Source organism: Sceloporus occidentalis, unplaced genomic scaffold (genome assembly GCF_023333645.1).
Source record: "Sceloporus occidentalis isolate IW3139 unplaced genomic scaffold, rSceOcc1.0.p SCAF_7, whole genome shotgun sequence".
Classification (NCBI taxonomy): Eukaryota; Metazoa; Chordata; class Lepidosauria; order Squamata; family Phrynosomatidae; genus Sceloporus; species Sceloporus occidentalis.
In genome coordinates, this window is record NW_028316987.1 from 5,299,321 (window position 1) to 5,321,684 (window position 22,364).

General features: G+C 42.1%; 1 protein-coding gene across 1 annotated transcript in view; it reads left to right on the forward strand.

Moving 5' to 3' along the window:
* Positions 1–7,308, forward strand: part of LOC149309074 (src kinase-associated phosphoprotein 1-like) — a 63,363-nt gene extending 56,055 nt beyond the window's left edge. Inside the window, exons 4-5 of the mRNA XM_089532053.1 lie at positions 1,660–1,773; positions 7,214–7,308. Coding sequence (XP_089388179.1) covers positions 1,660–1,773; positions 7,214–7,308 — 209 coding nt within the window. The remainder of the gene's footprint in view (positions 1–1,659; positions 1,774–7,213) is intronic.
* The last annotated feature ends 15,056 nt before the right edge of the window (positions 7,309–22,364 follow it).

The following is a 22,364-nucleotide window of genomic DNA, read 5'->3' on the forward strand; positions in this document are numbered from 1 at the left end:
AATAACAGTGGGCTGGGTACCAAGTGCTCCATCCTGCACATGTAAGCATGTTCATATTGTGTCTGAACTGACAGCCAGCAAAACATAGAATGGAAGTCTAAATATGGGTCTTGGTCCATCAATTTACTGTCCAAAGTCTACAACAGCAGTAGCCAAATGACAGTCCACAATTCATAGCTTTGAGGTGTGTGTGTTTTCGAAAAAAATTAAATCCCTTGCTGACTCTACTAAATGTAACTTAAAGCTAGCGAACTCTTTGCCCACAGTTTCCTGAAAGAAAAATAAAATGGTTTCCCCATTATATGCAATGAAGAAATATGTACTATGCATTTTAATGCGACATCTCTCTTTGGGTTTTGTGTATAACACACTGGTCATGCTCAAATATATTTCTTCTTCCACAACTCTGAAATCCTTGTTGTTGATTTAATTATAGAGTGTAACCACTTCAGAAGGGCTGTAATGGTGAAGCAAAATATACTTTCTGGCCTCAAAACCGCAGCTGGGTGATTAGCATGGCTTCTGAGAATATATAGAGGTTGGCCTGCATCATGCAAAACACAAAATGCTTAGAGTTTTACACATTCAAGTGCTGCAAAATAGAAATATAAGCTAAGAACACGACCCCACATTTGCACATGGTTAATTTAATGGTGTAGATAGATCTGATGTAATCAGCACACTTTAATATGTTATACTATTTAATACTGTCTTAAGGGGGGGAGGGATAAAGGGTTTTTAATTGTCATATTTTATATTTTACTGTTGTTAACTGCCCGGATTGGTTTGCCAGAGGGCGGTATACAAATAAATATTATTATTATTATTATTATTAAATAAACATCCATACCTGAATAAAAAAATGAAGGAAAAGGACTGTTAAAAGCTCAGCCTATTTTACTGAGTTCAGTGGGACATACTCCTGGAAAAGTATATAGAGTTGTGGCATAAGCTGATGAACATTTTAAAAGAAAAATAAGAGTAAGATTAGTTTTAATAGTTAGTAATTATGGTTAATGGTATTAACAATTCTTAAAGTCTCAAATATAATGGTTAGAAACTAACTTCATCCTGTGCATTGTTGTTGTTGTTGTTGTTGTTGTTGTGTACAGTCAAGTTGTTACCATCTTATGGTGATCCTGTCTCAGGATATTCTTGTCAAGAAGGTTTACCATTGCTTTCTTCTGAAGCTCAAAGAGAGTGACTTACCCAAGGTCACCCAGGATTTTCCATGACCAAGCAGGGATTTGAACCTTGGTCTCCCAGAGTCCTTGTCCAACTCTCAAACCACTATGCAATGTCTTTCTATAATTTGTATTTAACACATCTTTTATCACACACTTGTAAAAGGTATCTCCCTGGTCACCTTGGTAAGTCAAAATCCCAGAAAGATGAACATACATGGAACCTGTAGAAAAACTGATCAGAAAATATTGTGTGTCCAAGTGAGCCACAAGGACTGGGCATACAAGCTAGTAATATTTGTGACCTTGTTTGAAAGACTCTTAGGAATCTTTATTAATACTCTTGTCATCAGTTTTCTTCATGACAAAGTAATTTTTTTCTTGAATGATGACATTCAAAACTGGTTGTTTGATTACATTTTCCTTTGTTCATAACTTATATTTATTTTCAATTTCTTTTCTTTTTTTAAAAAAGGCATTCCAGCCAATTTTTACCCAGCACAAAATGGTTCAGATGACAGTCAGACCAGGAGTTTCGACCCATCCATAACGTCAGAAGCATTGATGGCACCAAACTTCTCAGAAAATGGTAAGTCTACCTTGCTGAAATAATTGAAATTGGTGTAGTGGCATTGACTGGATGTTTCTTGGGGATGGAAGAAGAATGAGAAAGAAGGAGGTTGGTTGGTTGACATACAGGAAGATCAACTCAGCTGTGCATTAGTATATAGGCAGGAGGGTAATTCAGTTCAATAATGGATAGAGTTGGGACATCCAGCCAAGTGCCAGAGACCATAAACTGAAAAGGAGTAGTTAGTTTTTTGGATATGTGTCAGTGATGGTAGTGTTTTAACATTGGCCTATCTGGTTGATTATAATTGTGTGCTTTCCTCAAACCTGTTGGAGATAAGAGGTAAAAGATTACCTTCTGAAATATATTTTCTGCCAACTTTTCAGTTGGTTGGAGATGAACTGCTTAGGAAGACTTTGGATAGGTACAAAGGACAGTGGTCATTGGAAAACTATTAGAAAGGGCTTTGTTTGTTGTTGTGGGGCGAGGAGAGGACCAAAAGAACTTATTGCAGCTTCTTTTGTATTCTGCAAAGGTTTGCTGAAAACAGCCTACAGTCCCAATAGCAATAGCAAATACATTTCTATACTGCTTAATAATGTATAATAATAAAAAAGTTCTTATAGAGCTTACCCTGGCCTGATTTCATAGTCTCAGATGTTAAAATCTTCACACTTGATTAAAGAAAAACTTTCATGTTTTAGATTTTTCTTGGATTTTTAGTGCAATTAATGAGAGACCATCAGCATATTGTTCATCTGCAGATTCCATTGTTCTTTGGTAGCTAGGGCTGATGGGAGTTGCAGAACAATAAGATCTGGAGGGCCACACATGCTTTTACATTGTGTCTCTGTGTATGTGGCCCATCAAATTTGGTTAATATGTTGATATTTAGAATGTGTTGATGAAACAATGCAGTTACGTAAAAACTAACAATCTAATATCTGTTATATCATGAAATAACAAATGTTGAATTGTCCAAAAACTGAATTTTTAAATGTGATGGGAATAATGTTTTATCACATGTAAGTTGAAGTGTTCTTTTGGCTTGGCATGGAAGCAAACAGAGGACTGCAGAAGGGAACTGAGTCTTTCGGTTTTATACTTGGTGATCTGTCTTCCTTGGATAAACGAATGCAGAAGTGAGATAAGAGGTGCAATCTGGCCTACCCAGATTGACTAGGTCCTGAACGAAGAAATCTGTCCATATTATGCTCCCATATTAGTTGGCACTGCTCAACGAACAACATCTTCTGATATTGTGATGTTTGTAATTATCTATGATTTTATTTTTACAAATTTGTATTTTAGGGAGGGTGGGATAGAGAGCTGGGGGATTTTGTTGCTTATTACTTTGTATTTTTAAACTGTTGTTTCCCAAAAGGGAAGAGGAGGGATATAAATAAATAAATATTTTATTACTATTATTATATTTATTAAGATGCCATATTGATCTGGCTGTTTTGTTTCAGGCATTAGAAAGTCTGGACATTTGGGAGTCACTGTATTATAATAAACTTGGCTGAGGTGAAGCATAGTAGGTACAATATTTGTGACAGGTGTGGGTCGGCGTGACCTAAGGCTAGACAGTTAATCCTTTCATAGGATTTCTCCATAGGATAAAGAAAAAGTGGGTGACAGGCTGCAAATATTCGAACGCCACAAAATATGTTTGTGCTATATACTGTATGAATTTAACATATCTTAGAGTGGTTCACAGTAAAATGGGGGGAAAACAGATAATATAAAAACACAATACATAATAACATTAGAAGCAGCTAAACAAATCCTACTATTAGAACATAGTTTAGTTAAAAAAATTAAAAGAAGATTAGTCAACAAGTACAGCACCTACCTGTTAAAAGCTGCTTTCTCATAGACCCATATTTGGTGAAAGCACCCTTGAAAAAAAGGGTTTTAACTGGCTGGCAGAAAGATAGGAAGAAAAGATAGCCTGAGAGGAGTGTTGAAAACCTTGGGCAAGTTGGTACCAATAAGGCCTTTTTTGGCATTTCTTTAAAACATGTGTTTGAGGGTGGCAGGACTATGGTGTCTTTTTTCGCACCACACAATTATAATGCTTTGATACCACTTTTACTGCCTTGGTTCCATCCCTTGGAATCTTGGGATCTGTGCTATTGTGAGATATGTAGCATTATCTGCCTGATTGCTCTAGTGTTTCACCAAATTACAACTACCAGCGTTTCATAGGTTGGGCCCATGGCAGTTAAAGCGGAATCAAAGTGTATTTTCATTGGTCAAAAGCAATAAAGAGTGACTGCCTGGAATGGGGCTTAGACAAGATGAGATATCTGGTGAAATTCTGAAAAATACAACAAAAAAGAAACTAATGGATAGTCACATCCCTAACAGATCAGTAGGTGACATACCCAGTTTATACTGAAGGTGGAAAAGTAGTTAAATGCATATACTGGAGATTGGTGAGCTTTGCTTTGCTTTGTTTGTTTGTTGGCAGGTTTAGGGTCCTCAGTGCATATCTTTGCAGGAACAGATAGCTCTGCAAGCATGCTGGAATCAGAGTCAACTTTTTCTTCCAAGCAATCATTAAGGGCAACCCCCCACGCAGTGCTTTTCAGCAGCCACAATAGTAAAAGTAAAGGCAATTACGTGTCTCTGGTATCATGGATCCTGCTTTGAAACCAGGCTGCCTCCTGGGGAATTTTCTTGATGGTCTTTCAAGGAGCCAGTCAAACTGGAAGAAGGCCAAGGCCATACCAGGAATAGATATGCAAGCAAATCCCCTGGTAGCCTGAGTTCTGTAAACCCTTTTTCTTTTCTCTAACACAGAGGAGATAGATGCTACTTTAAAATTGCTTTGGCATAGGCTCAGGTTCCCACAGGGAGGAAAAAGAGCTCTTTAAAAGACTCTGGGAAAGCACTATACATACACATTGCCGATCCCCATAAATGAAGATGTCCAGGAACAATCATTTCCAGGTTTGGCAACTGACAACTGTTGGTGGTCGCAAACAGCAGCCCCTCTCCCATCAAGAGACAGGAGCACTTGTCTGACATCAAGAAAAGTAAAGGTATCTTCCACAGAGAGAGAGAGAGAGAGAGAGAGAGAATTTCCATTAGGTCTGGCAGTATGTATACACATTCTGATTTTGGAAATATTTATTTACCTTCCTGTTCACATGCCATCTGACAGCAAGAAGTCATTTTCTTCAGAAGGTGTGTGTCATGGCTGTTCTGGTTGTCTGCATAAGTTCTTTAAAGTCACACTGAAAGAACAGCTTAAAACTAAACAACTGAAGAGTAGGGCAATGTGGGAGATCCATGCTTTAAATGGTAAAGTTCATGAGCAGCTATTGTTAAATTAGACTGTATAAGTGCTGTGATTCCTCTAGTATTGTTGGATGGCAACTCTAGCAAGCATAGTGGCCATGATTGATGTAAGTTGTCGTCCAACAACCTCTAGGACTTGCTAGTAGTTACTTACCCTGTCTGTCTTTCAGAATAAGACAATGATTTTTTAGTTATTATTGAGAAGCAGAAAAATAAAGAGCTACTTTAATATATGTATCCAGCAGCCACCAAATCTATGGAGAGTGCTGGTAAAACTGTCCTGGAAACAGCCTTGCATCACTCATAAATACCTTAAGCAGACAACTAACGGATTTTGTGGCACCTTTGATCCACTCAGCCCTATGTTGGTGGCTCAGACCAATCAGCCTCTGCAAGGGCATGCCTCTTCATCCACCCCACCCAACTGTCCTTGCAATTTCACATGGAGATGGGGTGTCCACTATGCTAATCTCACAGTCCATGGTCACTGGTCAGTGACAGAGAAAGGTTAGCCTTGGAGCTGATTGTGGTAATGAAGGTGCTCAAAGTGTTCAAGGGCAGCCTCTGTGGGAGAATTACACAGATAGTCTTAAGACCACAGCTTTCTACATCAACAAGCAGGGAGGACAGCATCCTCTACCATGAATGTTCTCACCCTACAACTTCAGTTGTATCTTTATATTCCCAGGCAAGACAATCTCCTGGCAGATTCACTGAATTGCATGGCCAGAGAAGTGCCTGAATGGTATCTATCTCACCATGCCTTTGACTTAATGATGCACTGGTGGGGCTGCCCATCAGTACACTGCCTGAATGCTGTTCAAGAAATTCTTATGTGGCCTATCCTATCTTCCTGTCATGGGCCCTGTTCCACCTTGATGCCTCTCATTTCTTCTATCCCAGCTGATAAAGAAGTCCTTCATACCAATGGTGGCCACAGATTTCTGACTTCTCACACTGAAAATGTTTTTTTCTTGTAGCAGTTAATTCTGCAAAGTAGGCAAGTGAAATTTGTTCTCTCTGGTCAGACCAACCCTATATAATTTTCCATAGGGACAAGGTATTGTTATGCTTTGCCTCAACATTTCTCCCTAAGAAATTAGGGAAATTTTCACCATTCCACCTTAACCAAGATGTGTTGCCAGCCTTCCATCGAGACCATTGTTCACAGTTGGAAAAGGCCTTGCATTGACTTGACGTCCAGCGTGCTTTAGTTTACTATACTCACCATATGGCTTATATGAGGAAATCACCTAGACTGTTTGTCTGCTATGACAGTCAGAAGGCAGGTTTTCCAATCTTTTTGCAGAGGCTATCCAAATGGATGATTGAATTGATAAATTTGGCATGCCAGCTTGCCAAGAAACCTGAGCCATTGGGCCTCAGATCCCACTCAACCCACGTGATGTCTACATTCAAGGCATGGCTATAGTGTATTTTCCTACCAGAGGTCTGTAGAGCAGCTACTTGATCTCTGCCTTCAACCTTTATTTAGCCCTACTGTGTAGACCTTAGAGCTGGGGCGGATGCACTCTTTGGAAGGCCGGTACTGTCCTCTATTACTCACCCATTTGCGTGACCTCAAAGTGTGAGACCATGATGATGATGATGATGATGATGATGATGATGATGATGATGAAGAAGAGATTAATTACTTGTAACTGGGGTTCTTTGAATGGTCATTTGTGCCCTCATACAACCTTCTTCCTCGCTCTTTCTGCAGGTCTAGCTCACCATTGATGAGTTTCAGTTTAACTGAAGAGGAGTAGCTCCTGGTGCACAGCACCAGACCAAGAAGGTTGGGCAGGTTTAAGCATATGCTTTGAAATGAGTCAAATAATCTGTCCAAATAAAAACCAGGGAACATACAGCTTTATATTAATGTTTCACAACTGTTTCCTTTCAGGGAGGTTTGTGCAGGAGAGGTTCTCAAGCAGGTTGTGTCTCATGGTAATGGGGAAGTAAATGGTGTGGTTTGGGATTTTTCACCTTGTGAATGTTGGTCTAGTTCTGTCTTCTTAGGGCCTCACCCTGCATATCTGCACAGCAGTATCTGTGGGTATATTTATATGTGTGTGTATGTATTTTATTATAGCTTGTTCACTCCTCCAACACATGGCTTCTCTCTCCCCCTCTCTTTTTCTGGCAGAGGGAGATGATGATAAAGAGAGGCAATTCCACAAAGTTCGAGAGGGACGGCTTTATTCAATGAGCCACGACCATGTTCTAGATGATGGCCTCTAATGAGCGATTAAGGAGCTAATGTTTGTATGGTGCTGGGTGGTCCAGGAGCTCTCTTAAGTGCTAACTTCTGTTATTGTGACAAAGGCCTCAGACTTTTAAGGCTGTGGTCTGTGCAGATTTCTAGATGATGTGCCTTTCTCCTGTATTACTAATTTATCTTTCATACATAAATAGCTGCATACAAATGGAAGATGCAGCTATTTCAAAGTGCTAACCATCTTTTTTCCTATCTGTAGTTCATTTTACCATGGCAGCAGCAGCAGCAGCAGCAGCAGTACAAACCTATCCCCCACGTTCATTTGGTGATTACAAATGCCACTTCATATGCACAGTTGGAAGCATGTCAATTGTTAAATGCATTTTTACCTAATTCAAAATGTATGTGCTTGTTTATGTTCAGTACTGATACAGATGCATATGGGAAAAAAGGGGATGGGGTTAAAAATAGAAAGGTAACATTTTTTGCAAGGAAATTAGTTTTGAAAACTGTATTGAGTGAAGGAAGCATTCAGGTAAGAAAAATCTCTTGTCTGCCCCCATCTCAGGTCTTGTCTGTGCTATTTAAAAACCCCTTGCTCACTTTGAATTGGAGACCCTGTGACCAGTTTACGTTGGGTGTGAGGCTTTGAGGCATCTGAGGGCTCTAATCTGCAGAAAAAAGAATCTAGATTTCCTCCAGAATTTCCTGGAAAATTCAGATGAGTGGATGAGTCAGGTGGATTCAAATTGGCTGTGGAAGGAGGAATTTACGGTGGGTGGGGTGGGACAGATTGTAAGGGAACAGTGGTCATATTATTGTTCCTGCCAGAACGGGACAATCCTCAAAAGAGTCTGGGAAGTCTGAATGGCTCATTTGCCATTTTTAAAAGGGTGCAGTGTTGCATTTGTGCACATAACAGGATATAAGTATATCTGCTTGCTTGAAATTTATACCAGGATCTGCACACCTCCAATGAACTACTTAATGAATGTGTGGAAAATTTTTCACAAGGTTCCTACCAGGGCAGCCAGTGGAAGTATGACAACAAAAGCGGAAATGCATATGTTCACATGCTTGCCTGACAAGGGGAAATAAAGCAGAATGACCATGGACATGTGGCTGAAAATAAAACTGGCTTGTGAGTTGCCATTTTACAATGAATCACTCTTGGAATGAGGGAACATGTGGCTGGTTAAGTCGAATTTTCTGCAGTTTGCCTCAGTGTCCATAGTAATAGTGTAGACTAGGCCAGTGTTGCGGTGATTGTAGAAAACACAAGGCCCACCCAGATTTTACTGAAAGTGTAGATAACCTCTCACTCACCTTCCCATTTAGATAAGGCAGGTGCATGTGTAATTTTCAATGTTGGCTCCAATGTCTGATCAGAGATAATAGCAGAAAACTTTGCCCATCCTGCATCCTCTCTAGTAGAGGGAAGAGATAGAGTGGTCAAACTCATCCTGACAGAAATGGTCAGTGTAGGCGAGTGTTTGGGTTGGGGGTAGCTTTACTGTTGTCTGTAGGTGCAGTCACCTAGCTGTTGTTAGAAATGTGCTCATGCACCTTGCTGTCACCTAGGATAGGAAGTGGAGCCCCCCTCCCCACAAGACATGAAGAACATTGGCTAATGCTGGCCTAAGCATGTGATTAGATATTTTGCAGTCACCTTTGGAGTTAGAGGAGACATGAAAACCTAGCTATTGGCCCCCTGCCTGTTTGTTTTACCCAGCTTCCTTCTACTTACCAATTGGAAAGGAAGTATGATGGTTGTGGACATTGATTTTGAGAAAGAAGAAATTAAAGCACCATATTTCCTGCCACTGTGTACTACCAAAGACCAGACTTTATTGTGAAGGCTCTGCCTCTATTCTTGTTGTCACCCTTGAGGAATTTTAAAGGCTTATGTGGGCAATCAAATCTGTAGACCTCCGGGTGCAGCTCTGTGAGAATATGTGGTAGAAAAATGGTGTTTGTGGTACTTTTTGGTTTTCACCAAACAAGAAGACCCTTAAAGCAACTTTAATAGGACAATTTTGGACAGGAAGCAAATTGTAAGTCTGGTTGTTTTGTAATGTGGTTTTATTACTTATATTTCCATTTATGTTAATCAGCTGATTGGGCATGTTTCTATTTCCTAGCTCCATCTTTCAATCTATTATCCATTAGATATCCTGGATTTTTTTTTTCTCCCTTTCAAACGGTGCCCCCATATTAATGGCAGGATTGCAAACATTATGTCAGTTTGTCAACAGTAATAAGGTAATGATGCAGGTTTGTTGGAAAGATTTCCAGCACATTGGTTGCATGACTTGGCACCATGTCTGGAATCAGCCAGAACAGGCATCAGCCAGAGTTTAAGTCATAAGGAGCAGTTTTGGGCAGGAACAGCATCAGGTCAGATTCTCAGACACGTTACATTCATCCTTGTCGCTAACTGAACTATGAGTAAGGACCGGCAAGAACTTTGTTGGACTCACAGATTTGTATTTGTGGGCCCAGTTTGCAGCCTCCATAATGGAATGCGATTTTTAGTCAGAAATCTATCTACATTTATACAGGAAGAGAAATCTTTGCTGAAACAAGCATGAATTGTAGTAGGGAAATATGCACAAATCTCTATGCAACAAAAGTATGCTTCATGATCCCCCAAAAGCCAAAGGATTTTGGGCAGGGCAGGTAACCTTTATTAGCTCACATTTGCTCTTTGCCACTCTTACTAGGGTGACAGCCATGTTGGGATGGATATGGCTGGGAAGTAGGAGTTTTTGAGTCAAATAATCCCCTATCTTCTGGGACAGTCCTAGTTAATATCTTGTCATCTCATTTTTTTCAGCTGTTTTAAAATTGACCTAATTTTTTTCTGTTCTTCCCACTGTCCTCCTTTGTCCTTAGCTTACTTCAATTACTGCACATTGAGTTAATAGTATAAAAGTGATTAGATAGTTTCTAATCTCTCTAATCTAATTAATCAGTCAATTAATTCACCAGGAGGAGGCAGAATCCCAGTTTCTCTCTCTCCACTCACTTTCCTCCTTCGTCTTCAGCTTGCTTCAGTTGTGGCAAATTGTTCAGCAGGGGGAGAAAAGAGGAGGGGAGGGGATTGTGCCCTTCCCTGTAGACTTAGGCAAAAGCAAATTGCTGCAGATTCCCTTACCTTCTCTGGATTTCTCCCCTCATCAATAATAGTTGTGATCTTGACCATGTTCTGATGCTTCTTGGAAGATTATGGGTTTCTGCCTAGGCAGCAAAAGGCATACTACATTTCCAAAGGTTTACATCTCATATTTACATATTAACTATTTATCTCTCATCCAATTCTTGTGTGTCTTTTTTTAAGCCTCCTCCACCCCCCTCCCGCCGTGATTTCCCCCTAAACCATTCTAGTAAACTGGTAGACAGTGTATTGACAACCAGCCTTCCAGATGCTTTTTTGAAGAGAAGTCTACTAATAATGTTGGTTGCCCTCCTGTATTAGTTTTGGGACTACCCAGTGGTTTCTGGTTTGCTGCTACAGGATCAAAATTCTGGTCTTGGTAGGCCTTTGGTTTTTTCCCCCCCAGCAGTGCTCTTTTTAAGTCCTTAAAATACAAGATAAATGCCTAGACGCACTTGTTCATCCCAACTAGAGCTTAAAGATAATTTGCTAGTCCACTGAGAATAACAATTGGATGTAGGCCATAAAATGATTCCCTAAATTGGGAGATAGTTTCACAACTCATATTTTGGCACAGGGCCCTTTCAGGCTACACAGTGACCTCTCTTTAATTGTCATGACTATATCCTATGAAACTCTGAGTTTTGTGGTTTGGTGAGGCACTAGAGCTCCCTGGCAGAAGATTCTAAATGTTCTTCACCAAACTGCAACTCCTAGAAGTCCTTAGGTTGCAGCTGTGGTAGCTAAAGTGGAATCACAGTGCTATAACTGTGGCCGAATTGACACAGGCCAGAATACCCCAGGGACACCTTAAATGTATTCTGGCTCCATAGCTGTCCTGACATCCTCCCCATTACCAAGGGGCCCTCTATTGCTGGCTGCATGGGCATCTCCTGTGATGCCTGGCATGGCTGCTATATGTCACACTCTCTGAGGCCAAAAATGAGGTGCCTAGTCTCCATCACATAGCTGGGTGCTTCTTCTGACCTCAGAGGAGCAATGCATGGAAGTGGTGGCCATTCCAGGTGGCACAGTGGGATGTTTTTTAAACATCCACCTGGCATTGCAACAAAGGGCTCCAGATCTTCCCGGAAAATCTGGAGCAAAAGGTAACTTGAAGACAAACAAACCAAAAATGTTTTAAGAGTGTAATAGAGCAGGTTTGGTGCTGAATGGGCTGGATATCATCTGGACTGCTCACACCAGAACTAGGGTTTTAGCCTTGCGCTATCTGGACTCCTTGCCAAGAGGATGGGGTGGATTGGAAAGACATTATATTTGGCCTGTGCAGCCAGGGCCAGTGTTTTGTGAAAGTGCATGTAGTGTGAGTAGGACATTGTGGGTGTGGTGGCATAAAAACTTATTAAAAAATAAGACCCAGTGTGAGTGTTCAAGGACCCTTTGGATCATGGCCTTGTTTGTTTTGTTTTGTTCTGTTGTTGTTGTTCCTTCAAGTTGTTTCCAACTTGTGGTGATCCTGAGGTGAACCTATCATAGGGTTTTCTTGCTAAGATTTGTTCAGAGGAGGTTTGCCGTTGCCTTCCCCAGAGGCTGAGAGAGCGTGACTTGCCCTAGATCACCCCACAGGTTTTATGGCCAAGCAGGGAATCGGACCCTGGTTTCCAGTGTCCAACCTTCCAACCACAGCACCACACTGGCTCTATACTGTATTGTTCAGTTCAGTACTGAGATAGCATCTTTTACAGTCAGATTAAAACCCGAAACCATCTTCTGCTTTTGAGCTATTTGGCTTTTTCTTCTGTAGCCTGTGACGTGCCGTGTGTGTCGTGCTTGGAGTAGGCCCTTGGAAATAGGCCTGCAACCGCACGATGACAATATGTGGGCGGATATATGTTACATTAATGGCTTAACGCCTTGTGTTGTAATTGCCTGTAAAGTGGCAGTTAAAAGAAGGGGGGAAGGGGAAGGGATTTATAGGCAGAGAAAAAACGAGAAGAGTTCTGGAGCCCCCTCTTGTGGTAAAATGGAATTAATACATTTGGAAATTCTTTCCCCCCCAAAAGAAGGTTTATCTGGCAGTGGTTTCATGAGAAGTCAGTCCAAGATGACCAGATGTCCTAACTGCAAAGGAGGACAAGGCTCTGCTAAATGCAGGACATTCAAGAAAAATGCAGGGCATTGCAAAATAAAAGCTAAAAACATTAATATAAATGTAAATTCATTCTTGGTCATGTTCGACGTGGAGGATGTGTTGAAGTTCCTCTTGGACAAATGGTTGAAATGCAGGACATATCCTGGGAAAGGAGGTCAACCTGATGCAGTCCTATTTCCTTCTCACTCTGTAGCTGCCCCAAAGTGTCAAGCAGGTAGCATTCCAGCATTATAATCAGAATATTTGTGGCTCTAGCCTCATGATTTAAACTGGAGGTAGTTCAATATGTGAATGCAAATCAGTAGAAACCTATAATATGATTAAAGTATGATTGGCAAGCAACTGGCAGGTATTTTCAATCAATGAAAAATAATTGCTGTTTAATACACTAAGTAACATTTTTTTCATAGACTGAATGTACCTGCCAGTGCTTGTCAATCATCCATTACCTTTGAACTGATGGGTTTAAAGACTGCAAGGCAAAAGGAGATCTTGGGTGGCTCCACACTTAATGCTGCTAATCCAATTAATACATTTACATTTGTGTCTCTTGCAGGAAATGAGTGAAGTGTGGATAACATGTCTGTACCTTTTCCCACATGGATGTTTCTGGAAGAAGCATGTACATGGGTGCTTAAAAATGTGTTTGTTATTAGAGATATGAAGGCTGGGGGCGGGACAGAAAAAATTGGAGAGAAAGTCTCCCCCACAGAAAAATGGGAGGGGGGTGGATTATGGAATATTTTCTTTTAAAATGATGACTAAAACATTTAAGACCAAGTGTTTTTACATATCTACATCCTGAAAATCATTGCTAAAACTATGGAAAAAATTATATATTACTTTGTAGTATCCGATCATTACAGTTCCTGGTCTTGGTTTCCTTTGCTGAGTTCCTTTTATGGAAATGAACGTCTTATAGCTGCTTGACACTATGGAGGATTAGTGTAGGCGAAATAATTTTCTGTTTTGCTAAAGCTGATGTTTATTCTGTTTTTCTCCTTGCTCCTCAAACTGGCAAAATGAAAGAAGTTCCTTATAGTTGAGGTTTTTCTTGTAGTTCAAGATGTTGTAGCTCCATTTGTAACAAAACAGAACAAACAATTGAAAATAAGTTCAGTTTGTAATTATATCCTGAACATAAAGTATACTGTAAAATATAAAATACGATAATTTTATACAAGAACAAGGTATATATAATGCATGTTATGTTTCTAAAATTAGAAAAGACAATATCCCACTACACTGGTATACCGCTATTATTCCATTTTTATTGCTATGGCTGCCTCCAATGGAATTCTGGTCTTTGTAGTTTAGGGAGGCCTAAGAGTTCTTTGGCTGAAAATTCTCAATGCCCTTCCCTAAACTGCAAATACCAGGATTCCACAGTAGGCAGCCATACAACAACGTAGTGTGATTAGGGGGTGAAACAGAGTGCCCCAAAGAGATGGCTTCAAGTTGCCCATTCCGATGGCAGATTGAGAGTGCAGCAGTCCCAATCTGCCTTTTTGCTGGCCAAAAAAGGAGTGGCAAAGAGCTGCTCCTTTTTGGGCCAGCAAAAAGGAAGCTTTTCCTGCCTGCTGCGGCCCATGGGTGGCTTTAAGCCACTCAGTGGCATGTGGCATGTAAAGGTCGCACTGCTGGTGCACCTGGAAGCCGGTCCACGTCTGGGCAGACAGGCAGCTTGAAGCTGGCTTCCGGGTGTCTTGGGGGCATGCGTCATCTGTACGCCAAAACTCCAAGATGCCCGGAGGCCAGCTTTTTATGCCAGCCTGTTTTGCTCCTGTGTCTAAAGTTACTTTCAGTTTGTAATATTGCATTTTTAATTTTTTAATGAATTTTTCTGTTATTTATTTATTTTTTTAAAAGCAGACCCCCTCTTCCCCTCATACTTTGTTGTGGTGTCAAAATTTCTGAAAATTTTACATGCCCTTCTGTTATCTATACATTTGCTGCAGAAAACAACAATGTATATATAGTGATTAGTGGTGTGTAGACATTTCCTTCCTGTGCAGTTAGGGGCTAAACAGACCACCCCTGAGGGGTGGCCTGCAGCCGCCTCTTTTATCAATTTGGCATTTCTGTGGCATAAAAAGGAGCCGCAAAAAGCAGCTCCTTTTTGGACTGAGGAAAGGGCGTCCTAGCCATTGCAGCGGCTTTTCGCTGCTTCTTCGGCACAGCGCATGTAAGCACTGCATCGAAGATGCAGCATGACTCTGCCCTTCATCTGGTCAGGCGGGTGGTGTGGGGGTGGTGTCTGGGTGGCTGTTATGCGAACGCCACACCCCCACTCCACCCCGAGGCCGGCTCTTTTTGCCAATCTGTTGAGGCTCCTAAAAGCTGCATGAGAAGGGGATGAGCCTATTGATCTTGCCACCTCCATAGCATCCTCATAATCCAACCCTGTAGTTCTCCATAGGTTGCAGGGTGAGGCATCAAGGACACTTCTGCACTTGTGTAGGCTATCTACACAATCTGGATCCTTTCTTAATTAGGGTTCTGAGACATGTGGTGAGCCTGGGATGTCAGATGGGAAGGCTCTTGCTGCCACAGTTACCCTTCACAAAGTCTGCATGTTTGTACTGACAACAATATAACAGGGAAATGCAGGGGCTCATAGTTACTGGGTCCCCCAAATGAATCTAAATGTCTGTTGGAGACATGACCTTTTCGTCCTGCAGCTCACAGAATCCTTTAGCCACACTGCTCATGCTGATTGGCAAAACTCTAGGAGTGTACCTGTAATCTGAAAAAATATAATGTTTCTAAGCTTTGGTTGGCTTCATAAAGTGTAGAATATTTGGGTTCATTGCTGTTGACAACTTGTACATAGTATCAAAACAAAGGCTATACAGTTACTTTTTTTAAAAAAAAGACTAAACATTTAGAGTAGGATCTGCAGTTAAGGCCCTTCCTGATCTCTTAAGTACAACCTTCCAGGAGATTCTTTTAAGTTGATACTAAGGACTGAACCCAGAATCTTCAACCTGCAGATTATATGCTCTGTCTTGGAGATATTTCATGGTGTTGCTAAAAGTAGTTTTTTCCAGACAGTGTTTAAAAACTAAAGTTTTTTTCCTTCCTGATTAATATGGACTGCCAAGTCCCGCACACATAGCATTTTCTCAACTTCCACAGTCAATTGAAAGGAAATGCACTTCCCCCTATCCTGTTGCAGTTGAAAGCCATAGAATATCCTAGAGGATGAAAACCATACGGTGAAGCCATTTCCCTCCAGAATTCAGTGCTGCAATCTGAATAGCAGATGAAGAGTCAGACCTCTCTATAGAATATTCAGAAGATTGGATGCATGTGTGTGCATGCATGAATTGTGGCTGTGTTGCATGTGTATTTGTGACTGACATGTGAGACAGTGGGGAGGCCACACACATTTTGGACTCTGGGAACATCCAGTTCTGGTATGCAAGTCCCACCACAAGTTTCCTGGGTGCCAAAAATTCTTAAGGTGGAAAGATTGCTGGCTGTGATGCTCCTGATTCTTCAAAAAAGTCAGAAGATGATTAGGGAAGATCTCATCTGGAAAGGCCCACTCTAAATGTACATATGCTCTTGGAGCTTAATATTTTATTTCAGGAAGATGGAACTACAGTTGTTCCTTCTTTCCTCTGAAGATACAGTAAGAATAAACGTCCAGCAGCATGGATTTAAATGAATATCACTCTCTCTCAGCTTCATAGGGAGGTAAGGGCAAACTCCCTCTGAACAAATTCTGCCAAGTAGCCCCATGATAGGTTTGTGTTTGGGTCACCATAAGTCAGAAATGACTTGAAGACACACAACAAGAACAACTGGGAAAATGCTTCCTAAGTTAACAGGACTGCCTTGGAAAGTCATGCCGTTCCATTGGACATTTTCAAACAATATAGTGAAGAGGAACATTTTATGGATAGGATATCCTGTCTGGAGGTGTGGGTTGCTTGTCCAGATGCTGGTAATTTCACTTAGTTTTATGCATGTTGTTGCCTAGGGCACTTGATAAAACAGTTGACAAAAGCTTTGTTTTTGTGCTATTTTAATTGGCAGTAATACCCCCAAAACCTAATACCATAATTAAAAAAAGGAGGGGAAGTGAAATTAAAGCAAATAAAGCACGCAGAGAACCTTTAAAAATTGTGAGTTTTCCCCCCTGCAAGATGCCTCATGGGAAAAAAAACATTAAGAGCAACTTTCACAGTGAGGGCATCCTAGCAAAGATTCTTTAACTGGCAATATTTCTGCACTGTAACTTGGATTTGAGCACTGAAAGTGCTTAGAATAGTTTTCCATTGGTTCCATTTTCACATGTTGTTTAAGCCCACATACTTTAGGTGCACGGAAATGGTGGCCAGTGGTATATTATGGTGTAATGGGTCCTGCTCTGATTCTCCTTTCTGGCTGCTGTTGCCCTTCCATTGTTTGCCTTTGTCTGAAGACATGTGGGTGGTTCAGCACCTGGGGGTACTGGGCTAGAAGAAATGTCCACAGGTGAAGTGTAAAACAATTAACACTCCTAAAGTTAACATTTTTGGGGTCAGTGGCAGGGACTGGGTGACCGAAGAAGCAATTACCGGTTTGTCTCCCCGACATCCAGATGCCCCTTTTTGTTTTGACTGGATTGTTACAAATTTGCTGTTGACGTTCTTTATATTCTGTGCAGGCGGTGTTCTGGAACTGCAGAGCATGCCAGTTGCAATTTAATATTGACGTTCCAGCTGGCTTGTTTCCTTGATACTGGGCAGAACTGTAGACGAGGCCAGGAAATAAGTGAATAAATAAAGGGGTATGTTATTTCCATAACTGAGTATTATCCTGACACGGAGGTACATCCAGAATATTTTTAAGAGCGTGATGGGCCTTGTGAGCCTTATGTATGGACTGTCCTCATGATCAAACTACACACAGTGCATGAGAACTGTAATGCAGATCTCTTGATGGTTTTTGCCTGGTTGTTTTTTTGTTAGTGGTATACAGTACATGGCTTTTGCCTGGACATAAGCTTTGCTTTGAGCAGTCCATTGGCCTTCTATGTAATAAATATTTTGTTGTGCTTTGGGGGGGGGGATTCATTTGTGCTTATATCCCACTTCTACCTTTTATCGGTGTGCTTGGCCAAGTTGCTTGTTTCTGAAATTCTTCAATCTGTCTTCTGAGAAATGGTTGTTGGAGCAGAAAACTGTCGGTTCAAAACAGTGGTTTTCTTTTTTGGAGCACTTGTCTCATTTCTGCCAGGTACCTTGCTTCTTGAACAATCCTTCCTTCCTTCCTGGAAATGGGCATTTTGTTATGGGCCATACCCACTAGGGCTGTGGACAAAACTTGTGTTTAATGCAAATTTAATAATTTTGCATAAAAATGCAAACATGGTGAATTTTTCACCCATCCTGTTTCAGCACATCTCCACATTACTTATTTCATCAGTCTTTACAACCATTGCATAAAATGGGTCTGCATTACTATTTATGTAGCAAATACAGGATTAAGTACAGCTGAGTGGTTGTACCTCTATGGGGTTGTGGCTGAGTTGAGATGTAAACAGAGGGATATCTGCCTCTAACTTGTGCTCTTGACTGCTATCCTATACCAACTCTCTATAGTCTGCAGCTCTCCACCCCCCCCCCCCAAAAAAAAACCCCCACATCATGGGCTGGGGCATTTACTAAAACACTTGAAACTATTGATGTCAGCACCATCCTGTGCCTTACTTCTGCATTTTGGGAAAACAAGAATGTGTGGCAATAACAATATCCATTTCATCTTTTTGCTCCAACATAACCTTGGCAGAACAGATGATAATGAAAAAGTGCATATGATAGGTTGGATGCACAACCTGTGGCTTTCTGACCAAACATGGCCTTCAGCTTGTCCCTGTGTTCCCCTACATATATTTTCCCACAGTCCAGTTGAACAGGAAAAGCTTACTTTTTTTTGGATTACAACAGTCCAACAGTCCACTTCCAAGTTCTGGTTTAAAAAAACAAGAACGGCTGTGGTAGATGAACCCGAGAGCTCACAGTTCTGTTCTGTCCCATTCATTCCCCACTGTAGGCATCCCCAGAATCAGATAGCATTTCTCTTGGAAATAAAGTATGTACAGAAGCATCCTTTTAAGTAGGTAGGCAGACTTTTATTACAGGGAAGGGCCAGAACAAGTCTGGGGCAGGGCCAAAGATGTACAGGCATTTTATTGGAAGTGTTGGGAGGTGTTTGGCATAGGAAACTGCCCGAGGCAGCTGGAGAAGAGGAGCTTCTAAGCAAGATGAAGGTACTATCAAAGGGGTGTGATGGCAGCCAGATTAAGGAAGAGACCACCTTTTAAATCGCTGCTGAACCGAATCATGGATTCGGTTCCAGCAGCGAGCATGGTTCCCACTATGTATGCGCTGAGTCAAGCCTGCGTGGGGGACAGGTGCAAGAGCCCTGCAAGGGCCCTGGCCATCCCTCCTGTCACCAGCCTCCTTGCCGCATGCAGCCCGGCCTCCCTCTCCTTCCCTGCCCAGGGCCTAGCTTAGAAAGAGGCCGGGAGGCCTGCTAGAGGATGGGGGCCGGACCGTGGGCAGCTTGCCTTCCTTCTTCCTGCCGTGGTGGCAGCAGCAACAGCAGCGACAGCAGCAACAGCGGTGGCTGTCAGGGCTCGTTGGATGTGCCTCCGTCAGACATCCAATGGAGGCACGCCAAAGGCATGTCCAATGATCCCCGACAGCCGCCACTGTTGCCGCCACCACTGCCGTTGCCGCCGACTCCAAGGAGGAAGGCAAGCTGCCCATGACAGGTGGCAGATCCAGCCCCCATCCTCCAGCAGACCTCCTGGCCTCCTTTTAAGGTAGGCCCGGGGCAGGGAAGGAGAGGGAGGCTGGGCTGCACACGGATTCCATGGAGGAGGAGGAGGAGGAGGAGGAGGAGGAGGAGGAGAGGGTCAACGAACCCTGACAGCTGCCGCTGGGACCCCAAGGCAGGCAGGCAGGAGGGAAGGAGGGAAGGACAAGGGAGGAGGAGGAGAGGAAGAAGGAAGGAAGGAGGGAAGAAATGAAGAAGGAAAGAGAGAAGGCGGGAGGACGAAGGGAGCCATGGCCAGGGCGGAATTGAATCCGCCCTGGGTTTCCACTGACAGAATCAATTTATACCCAGCTCCTTTTTGACGTGGATTAAATGGGGGGGGGGACTATGCCCCCCCTTAGGAATCAATTTCAAATCGATTCCCAAGTGGGAACCATAGTAGTTTAAACCGGATCATGATTCAACACAATCCGGTTTAAACGATAGTGGGAATGGGCCCCATGAAAACTACAGATAAACTAGGCTTTCTCTGATCTTGACCTAAATCTCAGAAGTAGTTTTGCTGTTTTAGATAAATGGGATGAAGGGAGAGGCTGAAATCAAAAGTCAGAGGTGTATCTTGGGAAGAGTCTTTCCACACTAATCTTGGGTCTCAGAACAGTGATCAGAGTGAATGCAAATACCTACTTACACTCATTTACCTTTGTGAAATCTGGATGGAAAATGTCTCTGTTTCACAGTGAGGCCGAGATTTTGCACGAGACAGAAATGTTGCACAAAGAGAGGATTATGTTGTTTGTGCTTATTTGTTTACATTTCACTTTCCCCCCCACCTGGAATTCAAGGGCTCATTAAAACATTGTTACTCTAGAAACTGAATTAAAACAGATTTAAAAGTATACTCATTTTTAAAAGAATCTAACAAATAGAGACAATACAGCACTTTCTTAAGAGCCCCTTTCCCATCAGCTTTTAGTTGATGTTATTGTTTACTTATATCCTGCCTTTCTCCTGATATAGTTTTAGGGGGTTCCAGAACCTAGGGGTAGCCACAAGGAGGCACCCTCTCATGTTTTCACCAGGTCTACCTAGAAGTGTGGTGAGATGGAGACCTTTCCTAAAGATGTCAAGACACAAGTAGGCTCACATCTGCCTTCAGATAGCAGGACCCAAGCCATATAGGGCTGGATGAGGGAAAACAAACTCAGTGTGAATCCAGAGAAAATGGAAGTACTGGTGATAGGTTCCCCGGATCCGGGCAATGAGATCTGCCATCCAGTCCTGAATGGGGTCACGCTCCCCTTGAAGGACTCGGTGCGCAGCTTGGGAGTGCTCCTAGACTCTTCGCTCCAGTTGCCATCTCAGGTGGATGCGATGGTCAGGAGCGCTTGCTATCAGCTTCGGGTGATATGCCAGCTGCGCCCCTACTTGGACCGGAGGGACCTTGAAACTGTTGTACATGCTCTGGTAACCTCTCGATTGGATTTCTGTAATGTGCTCTACATGGGGCAACCCTTGTACCAAACCCGGAAGCTACAGTTGGTGCAGAATATGGCAGCGAGACTGGTCGCTGGTGGTTCCAGGTCTGACCATATAACACCTATTTTGAAAGATAGGTGGCTGCCTATTCACTGGCTGCCTATTCGCTTCCGGGCTCAATACAAGGTGTTGATAATAACGTATAAAGCCCTAAATGGCTTGGGCCCAGGGTACTTGGAGGACCGCCTCTCCCCATATAATCCGCCCCGCACACTCAGGTCGACAGGGATGAAACTGTTGGAGGTCCCTACGACACACTATGCGAGGACCTCACAGAGGGCATTTTCTATCGTGGCCCCTAAATCTTGGAATAGTCTCCTGGACGAGCTCCACTCCACCACATCTTTAGTTCTTTTTAAAAAGAACTTGAAGACGTATTTCTTTTCCCAGGCCTTCCCACCATGAAAAATCATTTTACCCCTACCCCTTTTGTTGACGACCCTGGAACAGTGTATTTCAACTCCCCCTTTCATCTGGCCCTTTGCTGCTATGATTTTTATGCTGTTTTTAATCTTGTTTTTAATTAATTTTACTGGAATGTTTTATATTACAATTGTACGCCGCTTTGATCATACAAGTTGGAATAGCGGGTTACAAATAAATCTATTATTATTATGATTATTCATAGATCATAACCAGCAAGAGACCAGTAGCCAGTGGAACTAATGTAACCAACCGGTCAATAGCTTGGCTGCAGTTCTTTGAATCAGTTGAAATTTTCTAAAGGTAGTCATACACAGAATGTGCTATTACAATCCAAATGGGATGTAACTAAAGCATGTGTCACCTTAGCCACATCGGATCTTTGTATAGGAACGGGTGTAGCTGACTAGCAAACCACAAACCTTACAGCACAAACATGGATTCCTGGAACTTAAAAAAATTCTAGATTAAGTTAACCATTTCTGGGTTGTCATGCCTGCAATGGATATTCACATGTTGCAGAAGGATTGTAGCAGTTGAACACACTTACTGGCTACCCAGCCAGCAATGCCTTTTTTTAGGCATTTCTGTTTTACCTGATATGACAATTTCCACAGCTGAGCATGCTCAGTCCTCACTAGACTGATTTTTGGGGGGATAGTGGGTTTGTTTGTTTGTCTTCTTAGGTTTTTGGGATTTCCCCCCTCCTATCCCCCTCATCATACTGATGCCCCCCTCTTTTCTCAGTTTGCCTTGTTTTGGCTACATCTCTTTCAGCTGGCCAATGCCATCGCAGTAGGCTGTTAGAAAAAAAATTATGTTATCAAGAGCAAATTTGGAACAGTGGAAACTGAGTCCCTTCTGTCATGCTTTTGTGCCTGGGTGATTTAGGTGAATAACAAGGCCTTGCATTGAGTCCAATTACCATTCTGGCTTGAGTCCATTTTAAGGTTTCTGCCTTGGAATTATCTGGGAATTATATTTCCCAGTAGGCTAAGAGGCCAGGAATGATTGGGGACCTGTAAGACCTAGTAAGGCAATGATGGCATCTATTTATGATTAATTTTCACATC